The sequence below is a fragment of the Pestalotiopsis fici genome, assembly GCF_000516985.1.
Source record: "Pestalotiopsis fici W106-1 unplaced genomic scaffold PFICI_Scf_2, whole genome shotgun sequence".
Classification (NCBI taxonomy): domain Eukaryota; kingdom Fungi; phylum Ascomycota; class Sordariomycetes; order Amphisphaeriales; family Sporocadaceae; genus Pestalotiopsis; species Pestalotiopsis fici.
In genome coordinates, this window is record NW_006917092.1 from 1,921,540 (window position 1) to 1,946,170 (window position 24,631).

Here is a 24,631-nt window from a genome sequence, read left to right on the forward strand (position 1 = left end):
CGAGAGAGAGAGAGAGAGAGAGAGAGACGAAGTTTGAAAAAAAAATAGAAATGAAAATAATGCCGCTTCGGAATTCCAGCCGCGGCGACGATAACAGCGGCAGAAAGGCGACAGATTGGCATGTATCCCAACCAAGCAAGAATGAAACCAGGACGATTGTTATATCATTTAATTGCACTTCTTGATTGGTCGGCACCCACCCCCAAGAGGTTCAAAGCCAGCAAACGGCACATTGATGTGCATGTGTGACATGTATGTACAGCGGTGGTCTTTTGTGGTCTGATTGGTCCATGTCTCTGATGTAAATGGGACGGGTGATTTGACCCATCATTTGCTGCAAGTGGTTTGCATTTTATAATTGACAGGTCACGGCCCGTAAATTGAACCAAATTGACTTCCTGCTTACCTACCTTTGTTGCCCATTATGTCCTATCCCCACGCGCGAAGCCAGTAGTTAGTATACTTGAAAGTATCGACCAAAAACAGGAGAAGCCTGAACTATCAAGATACAACAATGGTGTAGATTCTAGCCTTTATTACAATCCAAACACACCGGGGCAAGTAGCAATTTTCGTACTGGCATGGCAAGAATGTTAGGTTTTGATGATTTTTGGTACCTAAGTATGCAAGCTGATACTTACCTGAAAATGAAAAATCTATTTTTGGTGAACCTTAAAAGAAAGAAATAAAGATACTCGAGAACCAATGAAAACTCGCCGAAAAGAAGCAGCCAGTATCAATTCTTCCCATGGTGAAATCACCCAAATTTTTCTTTTCTTTCCAATCATGAAACCAACATGCCCCCCAATCAAGGCAAATTCATAATCTTGCCGGGATTCATGATCCACCGCGGATCAAGCGCCTGCTTGATCAGACGCATGACGGCCACGGTATCGGGGCCAACCTCCCACAGCAGACTCTCCTTCTTGCCCCAGCCGACCGAGTGCTCGCCGGTGCAGGTCCCCTCCATCTCAATGGCGCGCCGAACCATGTTCTTGACGCAAAGCTCGACTTTTTCGCGCTCCTCCTTCTTTTGTCGGTTGTAGATGATGCTCTCGTGAAAGTTGCCGTCGCCAATGTGGCCCAGGATGCTCGCAAAGAGGCCCATGTCGTCCATTTCCTTTTTGCTGACCTCAATTAAGTCGGCTAGTCTGCTGAACGGCACTGCCACGTCGGTACTCCCTTAAGTCCAGCGTTTGTTTAGTATCAAACCCTCGAAACTGATGGAAAGGAGGAGGAGGAAAATCATCATGTTTGGTGTCACTCACAGACTTCTTCTCCGTCCTTTCGAAGCGCCAACATGGACCACAGCGACTCCTTTCGAGCTGACCACAATAGCTTCTGCTCCCGTTGATCCTTGGCAAACTCGAAATTGCTCCCGCCATTCCTCTTGGTGATTTTCTGCACCAGTCCAATGTGCTCCCGGACCGAGGCTTTGGTGCCCGAGAACTTGAAAAAGAGCGTCGGCATCTCTTCCCAGACCTTGGGCGCCGTCGCACCGCCGAGGTTGACCACGCGCATCTGCACCTCATCCATGATCTCCATGGCTGCCACCGGGATGCCCGTTTGCATCACCTCGGCCGCTGCCGAGGCCGCGTCGCGGATCGTGGGGAACGTGACCACGGCAACGGAGAGATCTTCGGGCACCACTGCGAGTTTGAGTGTAGCTAGATTGAAGAAATTATGTCAATAGAAGGAAAAAAAAAACCCTCTTTGTAGCCTGCCGAATATTCGTGGTCACGAGGAGCCAATGAGAAAAAGAAAAACCAACCTTCAGTCACTAGGCCCAGAGTACCCTCGGAGCCCACAAATAATCCATTGAGATTATACCCGGCCGAGGATTTCCTCGGTCTCCTGCGTGTCTTGATGACAGTCCCATCAGCAAGAACAACGGTAAGGTTGATGACCCAGTCCTTCATTGTGCCATATCTCACTGCATTGGTCCCTGAGCAATTTGTTCCAATCATGCCGCCAATCTTGGCACTCGGACCTGTTGATGCATCGTCAGTATTCACATGAGTGGATGAGACATGTGTGCATATCCCGAACATAGACGACGTTTTCTTCTTCTTTCAACAATTTGTCAACCTTCAAAAAATAAAGAAAACGGTTTACCTGGATCGACTGGAAAAAAGAGTCCGCTCTCCATCCGGGCCAATTGCTCATTCAAGTCCTGCCAACCAATGCTGGGCTGCACGACAATGTCCATGTCATTCTTGTTAAACTCAATGATGCGGTCCATGTAGGCAAAATCCACACTGATGCCGCCGTACGGAGCCGAAAAGTTGCCCTCGAGGCTCGAGCCGCCCGAGTACGGGATGATGGGGATCCGGTACTTGTGGCAGATGCGGGCAATGGTGGAGACTTGCTCCGTCGACCGCGGGTACGCCACGGCCACCGGCAGGCCCTCGGGGTTGGTGCTCGACCATTCCGAGTACCCGTGCGCGTGCAAATCGTCTGGGTCCGTGGAGATGATGTCTTCGTCCTCGCCGTCGCCTGCTGCTGCTGCAATCTCATGACGGATCTCCTCTAGCGCCTATTTGGGGGGACAAATCAAAGTCAGTACATTGGGAGAGAAGATGAAAAATTGGTCTCGGGCCCTCAAGGGGGGGGGCAGCGAAAAACAATGAAGCGGAAAATTCGAAGGGATTTTGTTTTAGGCGGCATACTATCTCCAACTCGTGCAATGATGCATAACGTGGCGAAGAGACCTTGCTGTCAAAGAGCAGGACGTGACTTTTCGGCCATGGTTGTAGACCCGAGGCGGCGAGGCCAAAGCCGACAACACCGGCGGTAGCCGTCAGTGCAAACACCGAGCCGCCGGACCATCTAGGAAGCTGCTGTGAAGGACCAGATGACGCCCGGCTACTGCCTCCGTTACCGGCAGACCTCCTCGTGGGAATCGAGGAGAACCTACGCCTGCCGGCATGATAGAGATGCTTCATTAAGCGTGTTGACGACATCACGAGAGCGTGGTTTGTATAAGTCGGGGGGCGAATATCGCAAATAAAGTGACAGTCCAAATGCACTTATATGGTGTCTAGCTTTGAAACTTTTTATGATCGAGCCAGACTAAAAGATAACCCAAGCTGGACTTTTCTGACAATAGTTCAGAATTCTCTCTGCCTTGAGGATTTCCTCTGGCCCTGTTCTATATGTTCAGGCTGGGAGGTTGGCCGTTCGGATAGGAGGGCTCCAGCAGACACCAACCGACCAGTCTGGACCAATGAAGGAAGAAAAATAAGTGGTGACTATAATGCAGAATGATGGATCGAAAAACCCGTGCGTAATTTAGGAAAGCCTTGCTATCATGGGTGGAGATTGTATTGTTTCCCGATGAAGCGTGGCACAGGTTGAAGCGGATCGGCTCGCAGGAGTCGACGAGGACAGAGAGCGATTGAGGCCTGAACAAGAGGAGCAACGTCCGAGAGAAAAATATCCGTGTTTTGTATGTCCAGGATATGGACCAACTGAGACTAGAAATTTGCTGACCAAAACTCTTCTTGTGTATCACTGGAAGGCTTCGGGTAAAAGACCTCGTGACCCTCTTCCTGCAAAGTAGACTTGCCCGGATCTGGTGTGTCAGAGCCGGGAGTAGCTGTCGTTTCCGCCGAGCGTGTGTCACAAGAAACCCAGTAATGGTCAACGAATGCTGACAGAGTACAGCTTGTACTGAATTCTGGTGGTTGGACTGGAGAAAGTAGCAGATGTGTAAATCAGGTTGTGTAATATGGGGGAGGGCACCACTCGGCACACTCCAGCTGACCACATCGTGTATATTTATATAGAGAATGGAGCCAAGCCTTCACAGATGATCCGAGCTAACGCATAGTACCTACAATACGGAAGCTTGTCAAGATGACAACATACTCGAGAGAGCTAGGGGAATCTATGCAGCGTGGAGTCTCCTGTAGGAAAGAGCACGGATAGCACGCAATTGGACAGAAAGAGGAGAGGAAAGAAACGATTCAAGTAAAGTTTGAGAGGACCAAAACTAACCACTTGGCTGAAAACGCAACCGAGCGTGGGATGAGTCCCCAAAAGAAGACCGGCGCTTGTGTCTAATACAAGAGCCTAGCGCTGGGAACGGAAGTTGAGTTGGCCAACAATGATGCAGCAGTCCGTGGGATGCAAAAAGCACACTATGGGCAAATGAGTTTTGCCTGCCCGCATGAGTAGTATTCTCCGCATACAATGCAATTACCTCCCTTGGGGGTTGCTGTGCCTCGCCGCGGTTGCGTATTTTTTTACCCTTGACGATGGGCTCGTTTCGCCTGTTTGTTCGCTCGGGTTTGGCCGATGGACCCTCTCGGTATATCATTGCCGCAGAAATGGCTCAAGGCCGGACACTCACCGGGAGAAGTCTAGTATAGCATAAAAGCTTCGGTGTACGTATACCGAACGAGGAACAAATCGATCTGCACAGTGGCTCCTCTCAGACTTCAGAGAAATTGGTAATGAGGGAAGAAGGAAAGCTCTTCTCCAATTTCAAAGATCTCGTGGCCATGTAGTTGTGGACCGTCCTGGTGTGAGAAAGAGGGGTGTTCTTTTTTGCCTGACCAGGGGCCAATTGTCAAGCGGGCAAGTCGCCTTGTCCTGTGTTATTGAATGGAGGAGGGGTAACATCGGGCCAGCCGCCAAAGTATTGTCTCATGCCCATGCAATGCGCACGCACGCACGATCTCTTGGGAATGGAATGGGCTTGGGCTTTCTTGACAACGGGCCAGACGCCAGCGCAGTCGTCAGGTACCGTACAGAATGACATACACACAACCTCATGTTGCCCGCAGCCACCTGAAGTGCCTTGCTGATGAGGGGGAGGGGCCTTGTACAAGATATTCCATGCAAATAAAATACTACGTGGGATCTGCACATGATGTCGTTTCTGGCTGGCGTCGAGAGCTTCCAGAAGACTCGCCTCTCCGGGCTGACATGGCTCGTTTGCCTATAATCAACTAAGCTAGCCAGTATACAAGACATGGTCCACGTACCGCCCCTCCGAATCCGGTATGCGGAAACGGCCTGGGTTGTGCTGGGGGTTTTTTCGGTCGACCTTGTGCTCGCCGCTTTCCGAACGTCAGCTGACATGACACTGAGATGCAGCTTGAGATATTACTAATGACGTATTCTGGCCGCAAAGGTCGTGGGATGAATCTTGAAGCCACTCAACTTGATATTGTTGTTGCTGTGCACCTCAGTATGGCTGGGTGATCAAACTCAAGAATTGTCGCCCATGCCTTTTATTACATTTGGTTCGTTGGCGCCGCGGGATGAGTTGCACAAGGGTCCCCACGACGGATTCTGCGCACAGAGCTTACGGTACCTAACCTTGGGCGTCTGTCCAACGAGCTATTATACTCTTATATGCCGGGCAAATATTGGTTCAGGGCTTGCACATATACCTACACTTTTTTGCATGTCAGCATTATAAGTCCAATCGGAATCGATGCCTTTACCATGACTACCCGTGGTTCATTATAAAAGGGCGGAAGGAGTGTGCGATTCTGGCTTATGTCAGTTGCAGAAATATAGAAATTTAATAACAGGGCAGGGCAAATCGTACATGCCTACCTACTCTTCGACAGCACGCACGCACGGCAGGGCGCTTGGGGAAGCAGATGATGTGCCCGGTAAGGATGAAAACGCATTGCACGAAAAGCAAACAAAAACAGAAGACAATAACGTAATAGAAACTCACACGTGATGGTCAAGCCCAGGCAGTCGATATGCACTATACTCGACGAGACACCATGGGCGCTGCTCCTGGGATCAGTGGTGTAACAAGAAGAGACAAACGTGGGGAAAAAGGCGCCGTCTCTAGGCCAATTTACCCCAGAATGTCACCACGGCTACCCACATTAGCATAACTACGTACAAATCCCCCGGAAAAGAAAAAGAGAGAGAGAGGAAAAAAAAGAAAAGGAATTACATCACAAGTCAATAAATCACTCCCTCCCTCCCCAATATTATAAGCATTATCCCGCAATACTTGACACATCAATTTGGTCAAAGTCAAGCTTAGTGTTTGAGATAGTTGAGAGTGGACGAGAAAGACGGAAACTTACATCCCTACACATTCATCGATTTTTCCACTTCTCAAAAAATGCAAGTGTAAATTGGCCTTGACAAAGCATACGAATCGTGCGAAATACCACACAAGTGATTGGTCGCACATACTCACCCATCGTGTCCACATGCATGTCAGAAACTTTCAAGAATTCCAAAGGGAGAGGTCGAGCATTTGCTGCATGGCGCAAGGCATCAACGGGGAATGGTGAGCCATGTGTAGGAAATATCCCATAGCGGGCGGTGAGTCTTGACGAAAATGTCCCCATGCTCCAAGAAGTAGTCACTATCACACATCACCGAAAGAAGCAATTAAAGATGCAGCTCTAGAAGAGCATCCGAGGCTCGCATCGAGTGGTCTTGCAACGCAACGAGAATCGAACAAACTTTTCAGGTCTACTTTACATCACGATAGGATCCGAGCGTACAAACAGTCTGGGCTGGAAGCAAGCCTTCAGGGCTGAACAGGTTTCTTAATTGTCAATTGCTTTCTTCTCATTTGAGCTTCATTACCTAAAGAAGCCGCCGTCGTGATGGCTAGCACAAAGCATGATCCGTAGACTCCAGCCCATGCGTATCAAAAGTCAACCAGTACCGAACATATCCCTTTTTTCAATTCCTTGGCCATGGCCCAACATTTAGTGGCCAGCCAGAGCGTGAGCGCGGCGGCGGTCACGCTCCTCAGCGATGGTGAGCTTGACACCCTTGCCCTTGGGCAGGGAGATCCAGGGCTTCTCAGAGCCAATGACGAAAACGTTGCTCTCACGGGTGGCGAAGGTGTTGTCAATGGCGTCCTTGACGTGGACGATGTTGAAACCACCATCGTGTCTCTCACGGTGAGTGATGACACCAACACGACCCATGTTGCGACCACCAGTGACCATGACGACGACACCAGTGTCGAACTTGACAAAGTCGGTGATCTTGCCAGTGGCAATGTCGATCTTGACGGTGTCGTTGACCTTGATCAGAGGGTCGGGGTAGCGGATGCTATTATTGCACGTTAGCACGTGGGTTGGGAAGGGGAAAACATACAGCCATCGTCTCGAAGCTCTTTCGTGATAACCCAGACACGGGGTGGTTCGACCAAAGCTTGATCCAACGGCTGAATGATGTCTGACAGAACTCACGTTCTCGCATCGTGCGTGACCAAGAATGGGATGCCGCCCTTGCCAAGTTGCACTCTCTTGACCTTGCCCAGCTTGTACTCAGCCTCCTCGGCCTGAATGCGGTGGACGGTGAAGCGACCCTTGGTGTCGAAGATGAGGCGGAAGTGCTCGCCAGTCTTCTCGATGGTGATGACGTCCATGAAACCGGCGGGGAAGGTCATGTCGGTGCGGACCTTGCCGTCAACCTTGATGAGACGCTGCATCAAGATGCTCTTGGTCTCACGGTAGTTGAGGGCGTACTTGAGACGGTTGCGCAGGAAGATGATGAGGGGCAGACATTCTCGCTGCTTGTGGGGACCGGCCGACGGCTTGGGAGCGTAGACACCCGAGAGCTTGTCGAGAAGCCAGTGCGAGGGGGCGCTAAGGCGCTTCTGGTGCTTCTTACTGTGAGGCCGGAAATATTAGCATCGTGATGGTTATTTTTCTTCTCTTCGAGGTTTCGCAAGATCGAGGTGCAGGATCGGGCCCGGGACAAATTTGTTTGCAGCGACCCATTGGCAGCAGATAAAAAAGTCCTGGGCCTTCTCATGTAGCAAGGGAATCGATTTGAGGCTGTCACTTACGGTCCTCTACCCATTTTGGCGGTTGATTGCTGGTGGGTTAGTTGTGAGGTCGGGTGGTTTGGAGTGCTCGAAGTAAAAGTTTCGCGCAAAAGTGGAAAGCGAAGAGTTGATTGAGGTTTGTGGGTGGTGCCCTAGCTTTTTCCCACGTGACTTCGTTTTTTTTGGCGTAGGGGCCCGAGCTGCAGGTCAAACGGCAGAAAAAAAAAATTATGGCTGCAGCGTCTGGTAAATTCCTTATCGGAGACAGATAAGGAAACAGCACGAATCCACTTGCAGCTGCCAGTCAGCCCGGCATTTCCAACCACGGTGGACGTCGACGATGATGGCGATGAGAATAGACGAGTATCAATAGATGAAGAGACAAGAAGATAAAGCACCGGTTCGATTCCCAGAGCTGGTGTACAACCACACGATCTTCAGGCACGGCCCGATGCAACGTTGTTTGGCACAAGATGCCCTTCTGTGATGTCCTAAGAAATGGGCATGTATTCCTCAGTCCTTCATTCCGCGCTCCTATTCGGCGTGCTGTCCCATCTGAGTCTACGCAACGAATCAATAATCACTACGTTTGTTTACAGAGCTGTTCGTACACTATGATACTGTTAATGCACATAATGCGGCACGGACCCGTGGCTGTTTGCCTCGACTGTTGTTGCCCAAGAAAAGGCAGAGCCATTATGATACTTTGTGTTATTTGTATCTTTTGCTTGACCGCTAAAACCCAGTATTCTTGCGCAAGGATGAAATCATGATCCTCGAGCGTCTGCATAGAGAGCCCTTTTCATTTCATGCTGGCTCTCCATGTTCCTGTCGGGACCTTGGCTGCATCCTCCCAAAGGTCCGCCGCAGGTATTTTGGTAGTTGACTGCCCAAATCACTTCGGATTCTTGAAATATATAATGTCCGATCTGACATTTGATGGCTCATCATCCAAGGCCGCGTCTGTCTGACGCTGGAGGCTCGTGTGCCGCATGGGTATCACTAAGAATAAGTCTTGAAATATCCATCTCACCCATTCCACCCGGTGGAAATGCTCCCCCGGCCACCTCGGTCCAGGCCGCGTAATGTGATGCTTGAGATGCCTCTGGCGTGTCCATCAGGCTAGTAGAGAGGGGCCATCTCGGCATGTCTTCTCTTTCATTGCTGCGAATGAGTTGTGGCTCAAGCAGCGCCGACTTTGACTTGTCAAACGTATGACCAATATTCATGTCGACCGAAGGTTCAAGCAAACCATTGCCCTTGACCTGCAGTTGTGTCTTTTCAGCAGTGGCAAACTTCTCGGGGTATTTATTCCTCAGTCTATCTCTCAAATCGGTTGGCTGACGACTCGACAGGTGAAATCTTGGGTCTCTCTGGATTTTCGTCCACTGGGGACCGTACTCCTCAAAACCCGAGAGAATTTCCTGATCGTCCTGCTCGGAAAAGGGCCGTCGGCCACGTCGTTGCGACTTTTTGAATGGACCCTTGATACCTAGCTCGGCCAGGTCCTCCAACTTCTTCCGATGTGCGCGACTTTTGCGTTGTTTTTGTGCAGAGTCTGAATCGTTTTGGGCCGAGGGACCCTGATCTGACTCGGCATGCTCCTCTGGTTCGTTGAGTATGTTCTCCGACATGAGTCCTTTCTTTGGTTTGGCATTAACAGCTGCATCTGATTTTGCCTGCTTTGCGACTTGTTTCCCCCGAGCACTTGACCGGAGTTCGTCGGGACAGCATGTCCGGAATCGATCCTTCAAGTCACCAGCGGTGCGTTCATTGAAACTAAAGTCCTTGTCTTCCAGGATGTCTGTCCACCGTCCAACCCCGTGCCTGCTGACGCCCAATAACAAGTGGTTTGTTTCTTCCTCTGTCCATTTCCGCCGGGGTTTGGCTGCCCGCCGCTTGAGGCGGCCTGTGGGTGTACGCTCTGCATCGGGCGGAGGGCTGGGCGCCGCTTGCTCCTCGGAGGTAGTCTGGAGTTCTGGCGGCTTGCCAATACTCAGTGCTTTAGGTGGTTCTGATCGTGGGCGGCTGTCATAGGATGGCATGGATGGCAGCATTCCGGCGTCCAGTGGCGGCTGGACCAAACCTACGATCATTGGGGGCATTGCTGGAAACCTCATTTCTGCAGAAGCCTTTTGCTTCTTGGGAGGCTGTGGTAGGTGCATAAAGTCCTCCTTGGAGGGCCTTTTCTTTGTAATAGCATCTTCCGTACCCTCCGGAGTATCCTCAATGTCAAGAATCTTTCGAAGTTCTTGGGATGATATGTGATGTGGTGGATGCCTCTCTGCGGTAGCCCGCGAAGTAGAGCTGGCGGCGCCATCTTCTGTCAGGGTGAGAAGTGGTGGTATAGACTGCAGGGCCAATTGGCCCGCCGACCCGACATCATGTCCATCGGATCGTTGGCCAGCGCCGGGGTCGATAGAATGAGGGTGCTGAAGACCGGCGGTGGGTTTGGGAAGACTAAGGCCCTTGATCGGAGGCAGCTCGGCGTGGTGCGGCTTCGGAGTCGGCTCGTTCAACAGATGAATCAGTCGTGGCTCAATAGTGGCCATGTTGAATGGGCAAAGGTGCTATCGAAGGGCATTGGAACGGGACGCGGACAACGTGAGATCAATACAAATATAATCTGTGGCGAATTCAAAAAAAGGTCGGGACGACTAGAGTTACATGGAACCAAGACAAACGACGGGAATAGAAGAAGAAGCGCTCTCCCTCCTTCACCCGTATCGAGAGCAGCAGCAGCAGTAGTAGTAGTAGCACACTGTGCAGACGCAAAGCCTGGCTACCTACAGTACAGTTTGAATAGCAGGCAGGCAAGCGAACTGCAAAGAACGAGAACCATTCCAAAGGACAATAAGTTGCGCAGGGAGAAGCAAGATGGAGACAAAGTCCGTCCGGTATGTGGAAGACCTGATCGGACGGATCTGACTGAACCTTCGCGCGGCGGCAGTAGCCGTTGGGGATACGGTAGCTTTGGAGTCTAGAAGCAGAAGCGGAGATGGGAATCTGCTTGGCTGGGATGGCAAATCCAAAAGCAGAGTTTCAGCATACCAGCAGGGGAAACAAAAAACCGCCATCAACATCTGCTGCTAACATCCGAGCCGGCAAACGCCGAGGCCATCATCCCATTCTTGTCCAGTTGATAGAGGCGCGCGTGGATGGACTGTTTAGTTGGACAAAGGAGAAGAACGATGGATGGGGTTTGTAGTGCGAAGCGATGGCAGTGGCAGTGGTCTTCGGGGGTCCGCCCTGGCTTATTGGCGTTGCGAATGAACGTTTGAGGTGAAGTGTCACCGAACGAACAGAAACGGTAATTCGCCAGGTCAAACCTGGAATGTGTGTATGTGGTATGTACTGTGTGTAGTGTATGTAGCAGTGTCAAGGCAAATCATTCTCCTCTTTGTCTAGGCCTGGGCCTTTTTGCCTTCTGGGCTGTTGTTTTAGCATTTCTTTGTCAATGTCGAGCTAATGGCCGACCATTAGGATCGAGGAGAGGAGAACTGATCCCGGTAGTCGCCCCTCAGCGACAATGCACGAGAAATGAAGGTCGTGTTCTAGGCTCTCATCGTCCTGTGTCAAATGAAGAAGAAGATCGACAATACAGCGACTGCAATGCAAACATATTCATTTTTATCTCCGGACGCTGCCCGGGGAGGATTCTTGGACGATTCTTGTTGCAGTTGGCGGGCAGCTGCCGTGTTATCTGTATTTGCAACTGCTTTCTTGTGTGTGCCTCTGCTCAATACGGAATGTTCACGGCCGTTGTTTATTTCTTGAATCTTTACCGTGTCAAGCATTAATGATTGCAAGATGGACTCAATGTAATCATCAACAGGGGCTTGATTTGCAATACATGCGTAGTGTATATAAAACTGGAGATCCATCGTCTAAGAGGCTGGCTGGGGAAACTGTATGGTTCCTCGGCTCGGCCCTGAAACACTAAAAGTAGTACTATTGTTCTGTCCCCATGGCACAATAACTGGAGAGCGAGGCTTTACTGCTTACATACCACCTGATTGCAAGCGCTGCATGTTTGATTTATACCACCAATCCACAGACTTTACTAGGGGGTTGGACCAAGTGCTCCGAAAATGGCCTCTCAATTGCCCACGTTTCCAAGAGTTGTTTTCACGGTCATTGAGCCAATCTCACTGTATGTAAACTTCTGTGGACTCTACCTGCTGCTCCCTACTGCCCGGCGCCGGAAACCCGTCTTGGCGGGGACGTATGCTCCGGGATAGGTTCAAGCTGACCCGAATATGACAGGATTGCCGGGGCCGTGGCACCCTTCATATCCCCGGACTGGTTCATCGAGGAGCAGATCTCGGCCGCGGCGCCCATTGCGCACACGGATAACTCCCGCCTCGTCGCGCTGCAGCTGGGCAATGCCTACGGCCTTCTCTTCCTGCTGGGCGTAGCAGTCCTGTACACGACCACCGAGCTCAAAGTCGTCAGAAACTACCTTGTGGCCCTCTGGCTGGCCGATCTGAGCCATATTGGCGTCACGGTCTACCTGATGGGCCTCGAGAGTTTCCTAGCTGTCGGCGACTGGAATGCCATGACGTGGGGCAACATTGGAGCGACGGTTTGTGCAGCTACAGATCGCCTTGATTGATATTCACATGCTGATTCATTGCAATAGGCGTTTCTTTGCCTGACTAGGTCGGCATATTTTCTCGGGCTATTTGGAGGGTCGACACATGTTCGAGAGGCGACGAAGAAGTTACAGTAGTAATGGATCTTGTTAATTCATGCCCTCGCTTCACCCACACCGAACATCTTGACACTACAGGACTACTAGATGACAATAAACAGGCGCTTCAATGATGAGCTGATAACGTGCCCAAAGTTTAGGTGCAGCAAGAGACATTTGGAAACGTCTCATGGAGTTCTAGCCTTTGCTTTGAAAAACACTGGATCGAAGTTTTCCGAATAGTTACTCGAGGCAACAATTTATTTCGAACCAGCCTTGATTTCCTTGACAATAGCCATGACGTTAGTCGCAAATGTCTCAAATCCCGCAGTCCAGTACTTCCTGAAGCGGCAAGAGAAAAATGCTTTCAGAAGCCGAATTTCTGGTGATCACCTAGTTCGGTTGTTGCAATGGCTACCATTCGAACAAAGGAAAGAGTCCCCGATACATTAAAGGGGCCACGTTCACGTTGCAGGAATAGTGATATCTAATGCCTTATTGTTCCTAAACATGCCGGAGCACACGTTTCTGGGCATGATGATAAGAAGCCTCGTTCACGAGCTATGTGCTATTCTATTGTCGTTGTACATTATACGCCGCATAGTACACTACACGAGCGGCCCCTGAACGTCAGAACAACCAAGCGACAAGTCATCTATAACACTGGTCAAACCGTTGATATGATCAAGGGAGGTGGTGTCTACGTGTTCAAACTCTGCTTGATTATTGTGCACATCATTCTTATCTCCAAAATATGTAGGAGCTATTTACAACTTATGCGGATGAACATGATTGCGACAGCAGGAACTCGGCCACAAAATATGAGACACCTCCCTCAAAAGGCCAAAACAAATGAGGCCCTAGCCGCAACGCAGTCTGACAAAGCAGGCGCAGACACCACTCCAGATTTCAGGATTACCAAGACGCTCCGGCACCCACAGCAAATGAGCTTTATTCCTTTTGCCCCCTCCCCCATTCCCATGCGCCGCCGATCCATGGGTCATTGGGAAATCAAGTCGATTGTTATGTGGGAACGGTAGGGCTGGGGATAAAGCTGACGACGACGACCCGGCAGCATGAGACACATGCGGTAAATGAGAGTAAAATATGCTTTCTCCCCCTGGAATGTGTCAAACCCGGATCGAGCTTCCCGAATGAGGGTGTCTCCGCGCCCGCTTAGGGCCGCATGGTCGATCGGCTTCGCAAGCCGTCGGCGAGATCGACCGCCACGCATTACCGTAGCAATTGTGCCCGGAGCTATCCGAGGCATCAGGCATGAATGCAAGGTGTATCTCTACATGGAATGCTCTACAAAGCACAGCAAGTGAAATTTCGCTGCCAAGCAGGAGTCGACGCTGTGAAGTCACCGAAGCATGGGTACAATGTACTACGTTCACTATCCGATCAGATCAGTAGACAGCTACCACTGTTGTTCAATGTCCAGTCAATAATGCCATTTCATGTCACTGTCCGCTGCCGAAACAGTACAGTGTTTTGTATCAAGGCTTTCGTCATAACCATTGGCCTTTGTAGTAACTTGTCATTTTCAGACTATGAACGCCCAGATGTACAACATCAAAAGACCGCTAGCCTTTGGGTCAGTGACCCCCCTGAAGATTTTCGTTTATGAACTCCTAGAGACTGGCTCAAGCCTCACATGCTGTTCTCGTCCCGACACAATCATAGTCGCTGCTCCTAGTGTTGCAGTCCAGATAATCCTCCCAACCCAAAAACGTGAAATGAAATGCAAGAGCCAACGCCAAACAACGCCGCTTGATCTTGTGTCAAGAAGTCAGAAAGTAGGTTTAATGTTCCGGAATGAGGGCGAATATGCGGCGAGAATATAAACTTTGCCCAATTGTTTGATTGTACGACGACAGATCGAGAGTTGACAGTGGCACTGCAAGCTCAGACAGAGTATCTGAGGACGGCCAATTGTCGATCCGTTGCATCAGGCTTACAATAGCTCGTCGCTACCACTGGCCACGCTCTCTTCAATGGCTTTAAGAACCGCCGATTCCTCAAAGACAGGCCCTTGTCCATCACATCTGGCTTTTGATTTGAGCCGTTCACTTACATCACCAACATCGACGAGGCCCTTTTTGAACGCCGGATGATTGACAATCAGGTCCCAGGTTGCTCCGGCCGCAAGGAGTCGCTCGCCGTTTTCTGACTCGACGATGCGATGACTTGGTGTCTTGTTGGTGTGATTTGCCAGCAGATCAGAGTAAAAGTCTGTCGGGTTGAAGCGCATAGGGCCTGTCGTTGTTGGAGGGTTGCTTGCTGGGCTCATTGACCCATTCTGGCTCATATTAGATGTCGCGCGCAAGACTTCGTTTTCGGTGCTCATTTTCTGCAGATCGCGCTTGAGCTGATCGTTTTCAGTCGAGGTCTGCTGTTGCGCGGCTTCGAGCGCAGCAACCTTTGCTTCGAGCTCCTTGACATGGCGTTCTTTGCGTTCTCGAAAGGCGCGCTGGCTGTGAGTCAGAAGAATGCGATTAGTGATTTGACGTCCTCATTAGCTGTGGGAAAAGGGTCGGTATTGGGCGCTCACGCTGCACGGTTTTGCGCCTTGCGACGGGACTGGGCGGGCGTCATGTCCTCGTCATCTGAATTTGACCCGGCTGCCTGGGCATCTTGGGCAGGCTCAGGCTTGGCTGCTGACACGGCATCGCTCTGTGAGCTCCTGTGGTTCCGCGTGTTCAGGTGTTGCTGGGCTGGCGGCGTAGGCGGGGTTTGTCTTGCTTGGAATGCGTGCGGGTGCGCGCGATTGTTGGCAAATTGCGGATAGTTTTCAAAGTTTTGAAATTGATCGTAGACTTCCTGTTATCCGGCCGCCGCCGCCCCGTTAGCACTGCGGACCAAGTACCCAGGCAGGCAGCATACTCTTCTCGAGGGCATACGAACCGCGGGAGATTGCTGGTTAAACTCGTCCGAAGCTACCGAATGCGAGTGTGAAGGTGTTGGGGGTGGGATGCCGAGAAACTGGTATGGCTGACCGCCGCCACTGCCATAGAAATGCTGCGAGTAGTCCATGATGGCTGAGTGGAACAAATGCGATTGGGGCGCGAGTCGAGATCTGGGAGCGGAAGATTCAAGATCGCGAAACTACGGTAGGTAGACGGAGGACAGATGCGGGAGGTTCTTTGTATTTTAGTGGGGATGGTCGAGACCAAGTTGCGCTTTGCTGTAAGTAGACAGGCAGGGTACGTAGTAGACTCTGGATAATGTAGACAGTCAACTGACTTGACAAGAGAAGGGGAGGGGGGATAAAAAAGCGGAGAGTTGAAGAGGAGCGATGATGAGATGAAGGTAGGGGGAGCACCGGCGCTTTCTTGATTTAATAAACGGCGCGTGGGAGCTGGCACAGCCGGAATTCGTGCTGGGCCTGGGTTGGCTTCTGCTGATTGCTTGATGGTTCTCGGTACGCGCGAGCGAGAACCATGAAGGCAGTCCAGGGTAAGGTATGTAATGTATGTAATAAAACAGGTACATACGTACGGGTCAAAGACGCAAGACAAATCCACATGCACACATGCAGACGTGGAACTGCTTCGACTGAATTGCTAGCCAAGGTACATACATACAATAGATGCTCTTGCGGGTATGGAGGAGATAACGGCTTCAAGGGCTTGGTAGGTACTATGTAGTATGCAGCGCGCGTCCTCTGTCACTCTCTTTTTCTTCCCGTCGTCATGTATATGAGACAAGCCTGATAGTTGTACAGCTTTGTCGTTGCATCAGAGTGCCGAGTGCACGAGAACAGCTTATTTTAAAAACTTAAAATCCAAAAAAATTCCCGTTCGCTCGGAACGCAGCCCGAACGGTTACCCAGGATCGTTAGTGGACTCGTCAGGCGACGGTTTACTGGGCCTTGGGGACCCTGTCAGGCTGTAAAACCCATTAATCGAGGCGAGGCCACGGGCTGCTAGCCTGGTACGTACAGACGCCGGACGGGGGGGTTTCCCCCGCGTTATTGAAACCGCTCGACGACAACACGAGTCCCATGCTTAGGTCCTAGGTCTAGTACCCAACCTAGTGTAGTAATTAGACTTATTCGGAAATTTTGACGATGGGCATGAGAACAGATCAATCGCTTGCTCTGCATCAGTATAATTACCACAAGAAGAATGCAAAGAACAAGAGCTTGGCTCGCATTGCGGGGTGACATGATTATAGGAGGGCCACGTCATTCCCGAGGTCTCTTGGCACACCAAGTCAAATAGTTCCGCCCCTGACAATCTATCATCGGACGGTTTGTGGCAGTACATACATACCTTACGTACAGCATCAAAAAGTTCAGGTAGGTAGGTCTTCCGCAGTAGGCAGATCAATCAAAATCTTTTTATTTTCACACGATAGGAAAGCAGCGCGTGCGCACGAATTCCGCTTCAGCTCGACATACCTGAGAATACGTACGTCAGCTGGCGATCTTCTGGCGAGAACACAATAGATGTCTCCAGTCCTGGGCGAGTGTCCAAACAAATCATCATTCTTCCTTGGCTGCCTGCAGATCGAGATGATATAATGTCTATCGTGTGTACGTAGTCCAGGCTCCACGCCTGTACGTGCTAAGGTAGTTACTGGCAGGCTAATGTAGGTAATATTGTCCAGACCGATATTTTAAGGTAGGTAGCGACGGAATCGGAAGAAATAAACCATTGATGAGCACAGTACAGCGAAAGAAGTAGATACGTGGGCATACCTTTGGGGTTCTACACCATGAATTGAAACTATTTCCTCATCAGCTCTCTTCAGCTTGTGAATGACTACCTACATAGGCCTTCATCTCGCTGTGGGATCTTGAATTGACTCCTTCCGTCCTGGGCACATCCGTTGTTTGCGCCTCAACAACCCACTAGGCCGGGGAAAATCTTTGTAAGCCTCTTTGTAAGCATGGCGATCATAAAAGGACCCCTGATATCTACGCGTACAGTCTCAGGGGTGCGGGTTTGCGTCCCTCAATGTGGCAATAGAATACTACTATTCGTATAATTCGTATAAGTCTATGACTATAGCGAGGAACCATTCTGATCCCACTGTTGGTGTGGTCATCAAGTAGGCTCCGTCGAAGGTCTTGGTAATTGTTCCAGAGCTTTCCCTCCTTGAACTTGGCACTCTGACCTAAAACCATGCCCTTGAAAAAATTCTCTTGCCAGGAGCGGCCCATGGTTCACGTAGTTATGATAGATTAGAGAGCTCCTGCAGATTGTACAACTGCAACTTTGATGAGAACACAACGATTTGAATATTTCTAATATCATGTATCCCTTCCAAGGCTTGCAATGAGATTAGGAAAGGGGAAAAGTCCATCGGCTGCATTCCGGCGAAAAAGGCCCCGAGGAATCTTGACCTTGGGTGGTGGTACCGTGAACACCAGTTGTGAAGAAGCAAGGCCCATTGCTAATCTTGCTGTTCTCGTCCAGGAGTAACGATCCGTCTTTATCGCTCACGTCGTAACATGCGTTTCCTTGACGGCCAGACTCGAGTTATCGATTATCCTGTCACGAGCCAAGTTGCTTGACTGCGACCAAAAGATCAAGCTCCAGCGTAAGCACGGTGGCATCTGCACGCTCCTTGGCGCCACCATGCTTCCCAAGTTTGATCACATCAGAAGGACTAGCCGCTGGGAAACAGGATAGAATCGAGGGCAATCCTGAATGATAAAGACAATGAAGGCTGATATGCCTCACGACTGAATAATTCAATGCACCCGAGGCCGGTGCTTCATCGACTGGACACTTGAATACGTAGGTGCAATTAGTCTCATTTGCCTGGTGCCTCTTGATACAATACAACGTGATTGGATACCCAAGCTAAGGGGGGACAAAAACGATACACATACACACAACCATTCCAAAGTTCCCTAGAATCTGATTTGAAAGAAGAGGCTGATGAATTGAAGATGGTTTAGCAGAACAGAAAAATGGAAGAAGAAGCGGTGATTCTGATTGCGAAAGGTGCATGGCTACAAGCGGTGTGCGCTGCGTCAAGTGAGCTCTGTCCGAAGAAAGTGTGCAAGTGAATCTGGCGACTTGCTAATGTATTTACATAATCACCCCAGGCGACGCAGTCAGTGAATAGAATTTCGGAGACGACCAAAACCTTTTCAACGCGGAAAAGAGAATTGAACTTGAACTTGGACTTGCAAAGTTTGTCAAGTAGCTTCGAAACACCGAAGGACCTGGATGGGCGGGCACCGACGGACGCATGTGGTGTAAAGAGAAACACACTACCCAAGGAAAGAACGATGCAAGAGAATAAGGTAGTTGGCAACTGACTGCCCACGGCCTCGACATTAGGTATCCAGGCAGAAAATACTCGACAAGGCGGGCAGAAAAGGACCATAGACCGACCTGTTGTCTCTTCCCCAACAAAAGTTTGAAGAGCCTTGGTCGATTCACCCGCCAACCGCAGAATGAACAAAAATCAGGGCATCTAATTATTTCTGTCCTCTTGTTCCATCAAACCGAGCATCTTCTTCTGACACTTCTGACACTGCGACTGCATTTTCTTGACCATCAATCATTCAGCTTCCGACTTCCGAGAGGTGACGCATTGCTGGTCCATCATCTCCATCGCCAAATAGTTCTCATCAATTTTTTCCCACGCTTCATTCACCTAGTTGCAGTTGACTTGGTACTTGGATTCGTTTTCTTCGCTCCAGCACTGGGGCCTCTTCACTCACCAGCTCCAAGCGACTCGTCAACAATGACACAGCCTCGCGAGCAAAGGGTAAGCTCTGCCAATCCATTATAGTTGTCATCGCAGTTTCATTCTGATTCAAAGCGCAGGCCTCGGTCCCTCAAATTCTAGGCCAGTCGTCGACGCCGACGCCGACGCCGACGCCGCCGCCTCGCCAAACAGCCATGTATATTCCACCTCAGCCTCAGCCTAATCCTTTTGCTTCTGTCCAAATTGATCGCGCCGCCACGGACAAGATTAAGGACGGCCCCAAGTACACGACTGTAGGCTCTCTGGTCAACCCCAACTCTACACCTCAGTTTGCCAAGCCCGTACGCAGATCTGCAGCTATCACAATCCGGAATGCTCAAGGCGATGCCTTGGATCTCAGCCACGCGTGGAAGGACGCACCTCTGCAGTACTCACCTCTCCAGCAGAATACGGACCGTGCTATCAGTCCTCCAACTGTCAATGTTCCATCGGTAATCCCAAGAGCCAATCCTCTGTCTACAAACCCCACCCCCTCGAGAACCCAAATCCCAAGAGTCAGCCCTCCACGTTCGACAGTCGATAATACAAGTCACTGGGGCGAGTATAGAACTCTCTTCGAAGCCGGTGAAAAGGATTCCGTTGAGCGTAGTGAGAATGGAATGGGTAACCCTGGCCAACCGATGGTGAAAGTTGGACCGGTAATGACGACTTTCGGCATTGATTCTCCTGAGCCTGCCCTCATCGATGACATTGAGGATGACGCAAATGAGGATGAGTCGCTGAAGCAGATGTCCGTCAAGACGTTGACAAACCTGGCATCTTACGAGAATCCTCAACAGAGAACTGCTCAGAAAATATTGTCTCGTGCCCGAGAGACCATGTCTGCCCGACAGCTTGCTGATCCTTCAACTCGGAACAGAAACAGCATAATGGAGTGGGATGCTAGTGTTGAAGCCGAGATGAGGGCCAATCCTTCTCCATACAGCTCTATCCTATCCAAGGGCCCTGGAGCTCCTCGTCCTCTAACAGCCGGTCCTCCAGGTCTACGTCAACACAAACCCACCAATATCGAACAGTCAACCACAGCCAGACGATCGGCGCCCTTGGCAGATGATTCGGCTTCCGTCCAAGGCAGTTCCTTTCTCCCGCAGGCTATCAGCGAGCTTGGAAGAATCACAAATCAAGAAAGTTCGTCGCGGATATCCAATACCTTCACACCAGCCACGACAGACACACTCGGCACCCAGAAGCTTGCTTCTTCCATTGTCTATGATACTCTTGACGCTGAAGATGCCCGCAAGTACTATCGGAATGGTGTTCTTCCTGTCAACTTTAACGATACAATTCGACCATCGACTGTGTTTGGGTACGAGTCCTCGTCGGAGAGATATCGCTTTGGTGTCGCTGCTGAGGATGGAAACATCCAACCACACGACAAGGATATCAATACCCTTTGGAATAAGTGTCCAAAGCTCTACAAGTCAATGGACACATTTCTCACCATGCTGAGGGATAAGCGCCTCCAGCTGGGAATGGGCCCCGAAAAGAGAAGAGAAGAAAACGCCCAAGAATTTCTTGCTATGATTAGGAATGCACGCTCTCAGCTGCAACCAGGTCCCGAGGAAGGAGAAAAGATCCCCACAGAGAATGAGGCCACCCTAAGAATGCTGTTCGATGAAGTAGACAGAATGTCTGCACAGAACCCCCAAAGCTCCATGGCGGACGAGAGTATGGAGACAATAATGCAGCGACTCTTCGGGGGCATACCTCCCCCGCCAGCCATTCCAAGAGTTCATGACCCCAAGGACGAGTCTTGAGCTGGATGTGGAACCTCCTCTGTGGTTTGATTCATGTTCCTTAAGGCTCGGCAACTCAGCAGCACGACTTTCAAAGAAATATTTAGCCTTCTCCCTATAAGCGAGAAAGGAAATCACTTGCCTGCTGTATCGGCGCTGAGATTTGGACCCCCCCAGTTTCATTAATTTCTTGGTTTCGACAGCTGCTTGGATCCTAGCAAAGTCTAGCATCACTTGCAAGACGACATGAAGCAGTCTCTTTTGAACAGCAAGAAAAACCATGCATAATACCAAGCGACGCCTATGCAACAACACGGTCTCCCACCTAGTCAGCATCGGTTTATGTTATTTGACCTAGACAAGTTGTCATCTGGACCCTCATGCGTCGATTCTGCAAACCACTTGGGTTAATCTTGAGTTGGAGGATATTACTCAGGAGTGTAATGTTTCGATGACGATAGGGCGTGCCTTGTTTTGTTGTCTAGTGTTTGTTTTGAGTGCTGGCTGGATGGAGACATCAGCAGTTGGCCACAAGTAAGTTAGGTAGTTACCAGACTATTTATTATTCTCAGAAAAGACTAAAAATATTTCTTAAAAGGTACTCCTGTTGAATCATTGCCATGAAGTCGTGACTAGTTTATTCTTCATTTTCTATTGTCGCAAAAACTGCCCACCTTACCCTGTTCGTGTCCTGCCCAGCGCTACCTAGTCGTTGATGGACAAGCCAGTGCCGCAACGCAAGCCTTCCTCGCCGTGGAGTTCCGTGGAGATACTGGCGGAATTGTTGGGAGGTAGCATTAGCTGACAAAACATCAAAACGATTTCTAATCGACAACTACTCCTGCACACCCATCTGTATATAGACGAGATTGTCTTCACTACATGTTCAGCTTTTCTCTCTCCCAAATGATATGTTTGTTTCCATGATTCAGGCGCTGACGATATCGCGACTATTTAAACTACGTCTTTGTAGCACTTCTAACCCATTGAAAAAAGCCCAGCGCCCTCTTTTCTGGCCTCGGAAGCAGCTCAACCATTGGAAATGCTGCCTAAGAAAAAGGAGCTGAGACTTTGAACAGAAGATCAAGGGGGTTCATCCCGATAGTGCAAGCTCGAGGAAGCATCTCGAGCCCAGGAAAGATCATAATCAACCCCAAAGCCGCGGACGAAAAAAACAAAGGACTGCCGATATCAGAAACGTGACAAACACGCCACATAGTCTAGCTATCATGTCTTCCCCATCCCGCCAGACCCTCCTCGACACGACCTACAGGTTCATCTCCCTCTTTACGCAGCCATTTTCGCCGTCTGCCGCATTGGGACTCCGCGCCCCGAGATGCATTCACCACATTGGACCCAGCGTGCCGAATCTGACGTTTACGGACAATGACACGGCCGTGGCGTCGTGGGCGAATTTGCAATGGGCCTTTCGCAACTACCGATTTACCGGATCCGGGTCATTCCGGTCCTCTTCTTCAATTTCCAACAGCAAAGAAGAAGAAGAAGAAGAAGAAGTAGCTGGTAATGCCAGCACTCCCATCGTGTTCGTCGACGTCGAGGCGCGCACCACCATCTTCCGCGTCCGCGGCGAGGCCGACACGGTCGACGGGCCGTACCGGCATGATATTGTCTTTATGCTCACCATGGACGCCGAGGGCCGGCGGATCGAGGTGATCGACGAGGTGTGCGACAGCGCATACGTGGCGGGGTGGATGGCCAAGTTTGGGGACGAGCAGTTCAAAAAGAGGAGCGAGGAGTGGCAGGCTAGGGAGGAGGAGGCCAATAAATGACGTTGAGATCTCGGATCACTGGGAGACGGTGTTGGAAACTTATTCTTCTTCTTTTTCTCATAAGTAGGCTTTGTGCCCAGCGGTAGAGGGTTCTAAATGTTATGGTACAGATTTCCTGTCGCTCAATAGTATGCGTGCTCGGATTTCTCCGTAATATTCCTAGCCGTTTGGGCAATGGGAGGCATTTTCTGACGCAGAGCGTTGCTATTTCATGGCGTGTCGTGTCGTGCTTTAGACAGATACTTGATCTCGACAACTTCTACACCTCGATTCCACTGTAATGGATTAAGGATTGGTGGCAATGGCCTGAATAGATGCAGGGCAACCCTAGTTCGGCGATTATCGAGGTCCATGTGTGATTTCATGTCCCCGATCGCATCATCTCGCTCTCACTTTGCGTTGGTCCCGGGTACTTGTGCCGCAGCCTGTTTGGCCTGCTCCTCGGCCTCTTTGGCCTTCATCCTGGCCTGCAGGGCAGTCAATTTCCGTTCCAGAGGCATCCGCGAATTCATTAGAAGTGCCCTTCGATTTTCAAGGTCGCTGATTCTGTCTTCCGTGGTGGACTCGATGATTTGTTGCTTTTCCTGCAGAGAGAGTTAGTCATGATTACTTTGATACTTGCACTTTAAAGATGCTTTAGAAGGAATACATACAGCTTTGTACTCTTGTTGAGTCTTTAGTCCCGCGCCATAAATGGCACCCACGATCGTAACGGCGGCAAAGGCGACCGTCCATACGATGCGCTTGGTAGAGGGCACCGCCTTGGGAGCCACGACGGGCGTCGGTCCCGGTTGTCCTCGTGGCCGTCCACCCCTGACTCTTGGTCCGCGCGGTGGTTGTGATGACATGGTGGGATATTTTGCTCTCCTGAAAGACGGATTGGGATAATTTCAAAAGAGCTCGCCGGCCTTTATTCCTCCTTTGCTGGCCTGGGCTGTCCTCTCACTCAGTCCCAGTACTCCCTCCAGCAGGACTTGCTTTCCCGTCTCGTCTTGATGGGCCGCTTGTTGCGCGCTACTTCATCACCGTAGCTGCTCACGGTGCTGCGACTGCTCCGACTGCTGCTTCGGCTCTGCGCGCTCGACGTGCTGTCGAACGAGTCGGAGCGCGTAATGGCTCGGTGCCGGAAGCGTAATGTAGGTTCCGGCAAACCGGTGGGTTGATGAATGGCAAGCGGTGGTGATTGGGCAGTGTCCTCAGAGGGAGCCGGTGATGCTGAGCGCGAATTGATGGCTGGAGGAACAATCGATGTCGAGGTGCTGCCCGGTAGATGTTGGAGCTCGAGAGCGCCGAGAAGAAATTCGTCGTCTTTGCCGGCGCTGTGGTTGCTCCAGGCGGAATTCGTTCCGGAACTAGCGATCCGGGCGGGCGAGGACAGCGCCCTTATTAAGCGATCCAGTGGGGGCATCATTACTATCGCTGACGTAGGTATTGGCTGGCTGGTACTAGGGATGTATTATTGCACAAACAAAATGTTGCGTTCTTTTTGTCCGCGATGGGTTTTTGGGGAAATTGATTATGATTGTAACTGAAGGGAAATTAGAGAAGTCAAAGCCGTCAAATTCTTCATCATCCTGATAAATTTCATCTCTCTGGATTCATGTTTCTTCGGTTCGCTATCGATTGGCCCTGCGCTGCTGCTTCAATCACTTCCTGAAACTGCTCAGTGGTTTCGCGTGGGGGGGGAGGGGTTGGCTGGCTTGGTAGGTATTTTCTCGTTAGGTAGGTAGGTTGCTGAGCTAATCCCGCCGCTGCCGGCTTGTGTTGTAAGTCGGGCCTGGTTCTCACTTATTAGGACACGATATTTACGCAAGTGATCGAAATTCCCGCGCTTCTATTTCGCTCTCTACTATTCTGCTCTTTCTTTCTTTTTCTTACACTTTGGTCTTTCTCATCGTTG

At 50.5% G+C, this 24,631-nt stretch overlaps 9 protein-coding genes across 9 annotated transcripts; 3 read left to right on the forward strand and 6 right to left on the reverse strand.

Annotated features, from left to right (window-relative positions):
- Positions 1–808: 808 nt before the first annotated feature.
- PFICI_02796 (uncharacterized protein) lies at positions 809–2,963 on the reverse strand (the record flags this gene model as incomplete). The annotated part of the gene is made up of 5 exons (XM_007831377.1): positions 809–1,182; positions 1,269–1,667; positions 1,772–1,990; positions 2,116–2,536; positions 2,670–2,963. 5 exons carry the CDS (start codon positions 2,961–2,963, stop codon positions 809–811), a joined length of 1,707 nt encoding a protein of 568 aa, XP_007829568.1.
- Positions 2,964–6,704: 3,741 nt separating this feature from the next.
- PFICI_02797 (40S ribosomal protein S4) lies at positions 6,705–7,812 on the reverse strand (the record flags this gene model as incomplete). Its single annotated transcript, XM_007831378.1, has 3 exons — positions 6,705–7,056; positions 7,197–7,619; positions 7,799–7,812. 3 exons carry the CDS (start codon positions 7,810–7,812, stop codon positions 6,705–6,707), a joined length of 789 nt encoding a protein of 262 aa, XP_007829569.1.
- A 912-nt stretch (positions 7,813–8,724) lies between these two features.
- On the reverse strand, positions 8,725–10,329 carry PFICI_02798 (uncharacterized protein; the record flags this gene model as incomplete). Its single annotated transcript, XM_007831379.1, has 1 exon — positions 8,725–10,329. The coding sequence occupies one exon, from the start codon at positions 10,327–10,329 to the stop codon at positions 8,725–8,727; it is 1,605 nt and encodes a 534-aa protein (XP_007829570.1).
- Positions 10,330–11,868: 1,539 nt separating this feature from the next.
- Positions 11,869–12,509, forward strand: PFICI_02799 (uncharacterized protein; the record flags this gene model as incomplete). The annotated part of the gene is made up of 3 exons (XM_007831380.1): positions 11,869–11,930; positions 12,044–12,362; positions 12,420–12,509. The coding sequence occupies 3 exons, from the start codon at positions 11,869–11,871 to the stop codon at positions 12,507–12,509; spliced, it is 471 nt and encodes a 156-aa protein (XP_007829571.1).
- A 1,918-nt stretch (positions 12,510–14,427) lies between these two features.
- Positions 14,428–15,506, reverse strand: PFICI_02800 (uncharacterized protein; the record flags this gene model as incomplete). Its single annotated transcript, XM_007831381.1, has 3 exons — positions 14,428–14,947; positions 15,025–15,293; positions 15,378–15,506. 3 exons carry the CDS (start codon positions 15,504–15,506, stop codon positions 14,428–14,430), a joined length of 918 nt encoding a protein of 305 aa, XP_007829572.1.
- A 3,675-nt stretch (positions 15,507–19,181) lies between these two features.
- Positions 19,182–20,962, forward strand: PFICI_02801 (uncharacterized protein; the record flags this gene model as incomplete). Its single annotated transcript, XM_007831382.1, has 2 exons — positions 19,182–19,205; positions 19,265–20,962. The coding sequence occupies 2 exons, from the start codon at positions 19,182–19,184 to the stop codon at positions 20,960–20,962; spliced, it is 1,722 nt and encodes a 573-aa protein (XP_007829573.1).
- Positions 20,963–22,170: 1,208 nt separating this feature from the next.
- PFICI_02802 (uncharacterized protein) lies at positions 22,171–22,731 on the forward strand (the record flags this gene model as incomplete). The annotated part of the gene is made up of 1 exon (XM_007831383.1): positions 22,171–22,731. One exon carries the CDS (start codon positions 22,171–22,173, stop codon positions 22,729–22,731), a length of 561 nt encoding a protein of 186 aa, XP_007829574.1.
- A 389-nt stretch (positions 22,732–23,120) lies between these two features.
- PFICI_02803 (uncharacterized protein) lies at positions 23,121–23,579 on the reverse strand (the record flags this gene model as incomplete). The annotated part of the gene is made up of 2 exons (XM_007831384.1): positions 23,121–23,315; positions 23,385–23,579. The coding sequence occupies 2 exons, from the start codon at positions 23,577–23,579 to the stop codon at positions 23,121–23,123; spliced, it is 390 nt and encodes a 129-aa protein (XP_007829575.1).
- Positions 23,580–23,677: 98 nt separating this feature from the next.
- Positions 23,678–24,139, reverse strand: PFICI_02804 (uncharacterized protein; the record flags this gene model as incomplete). Its single annotated transcript, XM_007831385.1, has 1 exon — positions 23,678–24,139. One exon carries the CDS (start codon positions 24,137–24,139, stop codon positions 23,678–23,680), a length of 462 nt encoding a protein of 153 aa, XP_007829576.1.
- Between the last annotated feature and the right edge of the window lie 492 nt (positions 24,140–24,631).